The 7,500-nt window shown below is 39.1% G+C and overlaps 1 protein-coding gene across 2 annotated transcripts in view; it reads left to right on the plus strand.

Moving 5' to 3' along the window:
• LOC113823355 (glycerophosphocholine phosphodiesterase GPCPD1) overlaps positions 1-7,500 on the plus strand; it is a 32,727-nt gene that overhangs the window by 9,470 nt on the left and 15,757 nt on the right. For both annotated transcript variants that reach the window (XM_070134347.1, XM_070134348.1), the window contains exons 4-8: positions 1,019-1,136; positions 1,377-1,546; positions 2,522-2,671; positions 6,737-6,847; positions 7,171-7,327. In XM_070134347.1, the coding sequence (XP_069990448.1) occupies positions 1,019-1,136; positions 1,377-1,546; positions 2,522-2,671; positions 6,737-6,847; positions 7,171-7,327 (706 nt within the window). The remainder of the gene's footprint in view (positions 1-1,018; positions 1,137-1,376; positions 1,547-2,521; positions 2,672-6,736; positions 6,848-7,170; positions 7,328-7,500) is intronic.

A 7,500-nucleotide genomic window follows, 5' to 3' on the forward strand; every position in this document is an offset into this window, starting at 1 on the left:
GTCCATGTCTGGCCTTGAGGCATCCTGATCCAACGGGTTAATCTGAGGTCTAGATGTGTCACTTTATGACCTTGACCAACTTCCATTTCAAAACAAAAAGTGTACTACATAACAAAACAGAATGAAATTGGATAGATAAATTATCAGTGTATGTCAAATTTACTCTCTCTACCACTTCTTTGTTCAGCTTTAAACCCAAGTAACATTTGATAAATCAGTGATTTCTAATCACAGATTTGAGACGTATGTTAGGCTTTGGTGGCACACCTATTTAATTGGGTAGTCTATAGGCATTCTCTGGTATGTGTATGATATACACTAGGATTTATGATGCATTCTTGTAATAATAAGAATACACCACATGCACAAACAGACATATAAACAAACATACATACATACAAACGTACATACATACACACAAACATACATACATACACACAAACATACATACATACACACATACATACATGCACACATACATACATGCACACATACATACACGCACATATACATACACACACACATATATATATACAAACATACATACACACATACATACACATATACATACATACATACACACATACATACATGCACACATACATACATGCACACATACATACACACACATATACATACACACACACATATATACACACAAACTTACATACAAATAAACATACATACATACACACAAACACACACACGCATGCATGCACTCGCACATACACACACACAAACACCAACACACAGATATCTTTGTTTAACATACATATTTCTAGGAAAAATTTCACAGTGCAAAGTTTGTAAATTTCTGTACAAAATCAAGATACACTAATGATAGCAGAAAAAAATGGAGATTATCAAAGGATGAATAGATACTATGATGATAGGAAATACATGTATATGATTATAAATGCATATATTTTCTATAGCCATAAGTATTCACAAGCCAAGTATGCTAAATGTCAATCAAATTCTTAATGAATTATGAATGAATTTCTTGTAAAATCAACAGGTAAAGTATAGATACTGTGTGTGCATCATCTTGGAAGCACGACCTGGTATTCATGAACGCGCTGTTGTTGTGCGATCATGGGAGACTAACATGCTGCCTCGAAGGATTCCTGAAGGAGGTACTTATTAGTTTAATTCAAACAAGCATAGTACATTTATGTGGAGGGACAGATGCATCCACATGTAGTATACCTCTATATGTTATATATGTATATGTAAATGCTCACATGAATGTGATGTATATATGACAGGCATATACTGGATATTTACCAAGCTATTTACATGATGCTGACAATTTAAAAATAAAACTTTTCTTTTTTCTCTTCCTGCCATTCCCTCTCACCCCCTTTTCCCCTAAGAATCCAATGTTTCCGATCCTTCTATTGAGAAATATGGGTCGTATGGGGGCTCTGAACGTGTCGAGAGTGGCTGGCTCACAAGAGATTCAGTTGTCCAGTTCCGCCTCTGCACCTCACCCCTGTACAACGACCCTGTGATGCTGTTCAAAAGGAAGTACCAGGATAAGAAGGTGAGTTTAATTTTTTTTTCTCTCTCTCTCTCTCTCTTTATTTTTTTCTTTCTTTATTTTTTTATCTTTTTTTTTTTTGCTACTACTAAACTGAAAAGCAGGGTTATGTGATTGTTTATTCTATGATTTTTATTTTCTTTTTTCTAAACTCGATCTGTGAGGAATGATTCAGAAGTATATATTTGCCATTGCAACAAGTTATTTTACTGTGTTTTGAAACATCCAAATTAGAGCCATCATAAAATGCTGACATCATAGTCATAGGTCATGTACATATTCTGCAATATGTATGCTGAAATCACTTTTAAAAAGATATGATTTTAGATGCAAGTAACAGGGAATGTATTAATCTCTCACCAAAACATTGATCATAATTGCAGACACACCCTGAGATCTGAAGCACTGGGAAGGGAGTTTAGAGAGATAAGGGATTTTGAACACGTTCTTTGTAATGAGGTTTATAGTAGGGGATCATATCCTTATTAAAGCCTCTGCAAACTTTCGATACATCTGTATGTAAAAGACTGGTAATATTATTGTTAGAGTTGAAGAATCTATTAGCAAGTGTTTTGGATTGTTTACATTTGGCTGTTAGATTCTTATAAAGGCAGACCAAGTCACTCCTGAGTTTGAATGTGAGTGGCAGAGAGACCAGTAAAATGACTAGGGGAATATACAGTTTACTACATATTAGTCAAAATCAGTAATATATATAAGACAGCTTATGCTGCCTTTGAGAACAAGGTATTGCCATAGAGTTTAGCCTTTTTTCTGCATATCATTGCCACATAGCTACATTATAAAGGAGATTCCAATAAAATTTTCTTATTCCCTACATGGCATGTAGATTCTTGTTGCACAAGTAATCACAGTTTTGGTGAAGAAAGGGGATAAATAATGCTATTATAACATAGCACATCACACATAGAACATCACAAATACATAACTATTTGCGAATACCTTAATAACACACAGGTACGCATCAAGGTGACACCCAAAGAGCTCCACAACAACAGTCCAGGGGATCCTCACAATGGGGTTCCTGGATCGGAAGAGAGCTCTGACTTCGACATTTCCAACCTCCAGATCGACAGTAAGCCTATCTGGCCCATCACAGAGGTGGCTGTAAGTGTGCCATGAGATTTTTGTTTTCTTTTTTTCTTTTTTTTAATTTTCCTTTTTACTTCCTTTTTATATTTATATATATATATACTTTTTGAATGGTATTCATGATGATGGAATATTTGTGCTTTCATATTCCTAGATATTCACGTATATTCAAATTGTTTTGTACTCCCTCTCTCACACACACACACACACACAAACACACACACACGCACACACACACGCACACACACACACACACACACACACACACACACACACACACACACACACACACACACACACACACACACACACACACACACACACACACACTTTCACACACACACTTTCACACACACACACTTTCACACACACACACTTTCACACACACACATTCACACACACACACACACACTTTCACACACACACACACACACACACACACACACACACACACACACACACACACACACACACACACACACACACACACACACACACACACACACACACACACACACACACACACACACACACACACACACACACACACACACACACACACATACACACACACACACACACACACACACACACACACACACACACACACACACACACACACACACACACACACACACACACACACACACACACACACACACACACACACACATACCTACACACACACACACACACACACATATGTAATCTAATCTATACATTTAGGAAAAGAAGTGGTTTTCTTATTATAAGATGTTGATCATAGGCATGCCTTTTGACTCATCAATAAGTGAAAAGACCCCAATTTATAGTGAGAATATTGTGATAGGTGGGAAAAGGTTTATTCCCACTGAATGCATGAACTATTTCACAGATTCTGAAGATGAACGGTCTGGAGCTTAAATGATTTTTTTTTTTTTTTTTTTTTTTTTTTTCAAATTTTGGAAGATTTGTAGGCACCTCAGGGCTGATCCTTGCATTGTTCCTTGCTGTGCCTCACATTTTCTTCAAAAACCAGTCTGTGGTGGTAAGCACATTGACAAGAATCTGAGTTCTGGGTATTTCTACTCTAGCCTTGAGGAAATGCTTCCAATAAGACTTTAATTTTACAATATCATTCTGAATAAAAGTCAGAGAAACAGAGAAAATTTAAAATATATGTTATAATCAGTACATATATAATACTTAAGAATTACTAATGCTAAGATTAGTAATACATAGAGAATACTTGAAAATCTGTAAGATCAAAATTTACAACATTATTTTACCCGTCCCCCCCCCAAAAAAAAAAAATAATAAAAAAAATCCATAAACCTGATGGACTCTTCCTTCATCTTAAGTATCTCACTCTATCTTATGAGTTGTAATGCACATACTTTCACATAAGAAGAGTGTATTTACAGTACATATAATCCCATAAGTGACAGAATCAATTCAATATTCAATATTATTGATTTTTCTTGTGCAGTCTGGCTTATCATTATGTTATTACTATTATCATTATATTTATATTTGGGGGAGCTGTTGTATGTATGATTTTTTGTGGGCATCAGTAAAACACAGAGTTGATGCACTTAACTCTATGTATTCAGGAGAATCTACATAGCACTACAAGGGGTTGTGTGCATTACATGAGTATAAACATCGCAGTCAGATGGTGTACATAAAAGAAAATATACTCTTATATGGATAACTCAACAAAATGTAATTTTACCTTAGTCTAGGTAATATGAGGTATATCATAGATATATATGAATGTACTTATACTAATAAACATCTCTAATTACTCTAACAAGAGTACTAACTACTCTTTTATATATACATCATGCTCATCATCATCAAGGAGCTAACGCCGACGGGGCCGCACAGCCACATCCACCCTTTGTTTCCACCCACATGGGTCCCTCATGTCAAGCCCATCTCGAGCTCCTCACAATAAGTTTGCTTGATCTGCCCAAGCCATGAACAGAGACAACCTGGTGGGCAGGATCATCCTGGAGAAGGCGAGCCAGGTGGCCATATAGCCTGATTGTGCAGGTAACAGGTCCTGTGCCAGTCTCATGGCATAACCGTTGGTTGGACACATGAGACAGTACCCCATGATCCGGCACAAGGACCTATTACAAAAGGCATCAAGACAAGCCTCCAAGGCACAAGATAATGTCCAGGTTTCACTACCATATAGCAAAACTGGTATTATCAGGGCCTTGAAGATGCGTAGTTTGATCCATCTGCACAGGTATCGGCATCTCCAGATACTCTTGTCAAGAGAGCTCATAACCCCTGCTGCCAGGCCAATCTGTCTGCTGACTTCCTGGTCTGACAGCCCAGAGTTATGAACTACACTACCAAGGTATGTAAAGCTCTCTATGACTTCAATGTCCTCACCACAAGCACGTACCGACTGAGCAGGTTCTCCTAGTAGGTCCCCAAAGTCCTGGATCTTGGTGTTGGTCCAAGAGACCTCTAGACCCAAGCGCTTCGCTTCATTACTAAATGCATCCAGAGCCACCACGAAGTTTTCCAAAGACTCAGATAGAATAGTAACATTATCAGCAAAGTCAAGGTCAGTAACCTTGATATTGCTCAGAGTTGCTCCACAATGACTTTGAACAGTAGCTCTGCCAAGTATACAGTTCATGCAAGTGTTGAAAAGTGTTGGTGCAAGGATACAGCCTTGCCTCACTCCTGAACTAACAGGAAAGAAGCTCGACAGGCCCCCCCCACACACTTTATAGCACTTTCAGTACCAGTATACAGACTTGCTATTAGTCCAATAATCGTTGTTGGAATTCCTCTGTCTCAGGATCTCCCAGAGTCATTCCTTATGCAGCGTATCAAATGTCTTCTTGAGGTCAATGTAGGCTGTACGCAGCCCACCCCCGAACTCACGACGGCACTTTACAATGACTCGAAGTGCATGGATACAGTCCGTTGTAGACTTACAGGAGTGAATCCAGATTGCTATGGCCTATAATGCCTCAGTAGGTGGTCTCTGATGTGTCTCAGAAGGATGTGGTATACTGAACAGTGTGATGCCTCTACTACCGAGGGCTGGAGTCTCCTGGAAATGTCTATGGCTACTCCCTGGAGATGGTGACCGTCGCTGCAGCCCAACCAGTAATAGGTATAGCTACCTACACTGGTCATGCTGCTGCCAGGTCTTCTCACCACCTCATCTCTCAGCCTCCCTTGACAGCAATGGCAACTGATCATCCTGACTCAAAGAATGGATGTTCCAAGCCCCTACCCTGACTTCCTGCCTGAGGTTTAGCCTCGAGCAGTCACTCCGGATGGACTCCACCTTTGCCACCCCTGCCGACGTTGCTCCATATCCACCCATCATCCACCTGCAGGGTTCCTGCAAGCTTCACTCCAGGCTGTGTCTCAGCAGTCACCCTCCCAACAGGGCCCATAGCCTGCCTCTCCCCCGAGCCTTCCATTAACCCCAGGGGGCTTAGGGACAGGAGTTGGTACAGGGCCAGGGCATGTCCACAAGCCAGCCTGCTATGACCCTGTACCTCTAGGGCCTCCTTCTGCTCCCAGATCCCCCACAGTTTAGCCTGGGTCCGTAAGATACCCAGTTTCCATGGGAGGCCATGGCAGAAGTCTCGATGATGGAGAGGCTGTGCACTGGCATGGCAGTGGAGGCATATGCAGAACTACTCTGATGTTCATACAAGGCTAGCCAGCAGTGGCAGCTGCGAGCGAGAAGGCATGCAAGCACTTAACACTATCTAGCCTACCACACAATTGCTTATTGCCCTGTGTGTGAAACACCCACCCATTTCATACATACAGATATACTGTTATGATTAGTTATTAAGATGTTGAACATTCTCTTCAAAAAGTTATAAGGCATTAGTTATCATGTTATAAATGGTATTTCATGAACAATTAGAAGTATATAACATATTGAAAAATATATAATATAACAAATTATACTATACTGAGGAAGATGCAGAAGAGCATTAACAAATGGGGAAATTATCATGCGTACCTAACCATCAGATTTTTCGTAATTTTTACTTGAAAAAATAAATAGATAAATAAAATTCACATGCCTTTTATTTTCAACAGGTTATGAATGAAGAGGAGTGTTTGTTCCACCCGCAGCCACAGTTTGGGGTTGTTTGCAACACTGGGGAGTACATTGTGTTCCAGTGTCGAATGCTCAATATTGAAACAAATGTAAGTGCATTAGAATTGTGCTCTATTTCCTTGTGTTAAGCAGTACATTACAATTCTCTTTACATGTTTCATAAAAGTTGATGTAGATTATGTAGTTATGAGTTCCTTATTTGATTATAGTAAAGCAGCTCTTTTTTGAGCCTTTTCTTGTGAACATTGAAAGGAGAGGTAGAATATATTTTTATTCCTGAGAATTATGATAGCTGTAAGTTGCATTAGAAATTCACTCTTTCAAATCATGTATATAAGTTTTGGGTATGGAAAATTTCCATGATCTGAAAATGTGAGACAGTACTACACACATTTCTTAAATTTTGCATCAGGCCTTCCTCTGTGATTTCTATATAGAAGATGGAAATGAAGAGCTTCCAAACTACCTTGGTTGTTCATACATCTTGCCTTCAAATCTGAAGGAAAACTTCGGAGTGGCAACCCTGCCTATAACATCCCCTAAGCACACTGCTATTGGGCAGCTTACAGGTAGAACTTGCTTGCTTACTTGCCCTTTTTCATGTGGGTTTCTGATATTTTTTATTTTTTTCTTTGATATATAGATGCATATATAGAAATGGATGGATACAAGGAAAGTCACTAGGTAGGTCCACTTCCATTTAGCCTATTGAACCAAAATGTGAAATTGACTTTTTCCCTGG

The sequence above is a fragment of the Penaeus vannamei genome, chromosome 19, assembly GCF_042767895.1.
Source record: "Penaeus vannamei isolate JL-2024 chromosome 19, ASM4276789v1, whole genome shotgun sequence".
Lineage (NCBI taxonomy): Eukaryota > Metazoa > Arthropoda > Malacostraca > Decapoda > Penaeidae > Penaeus > Penaeus vannamei.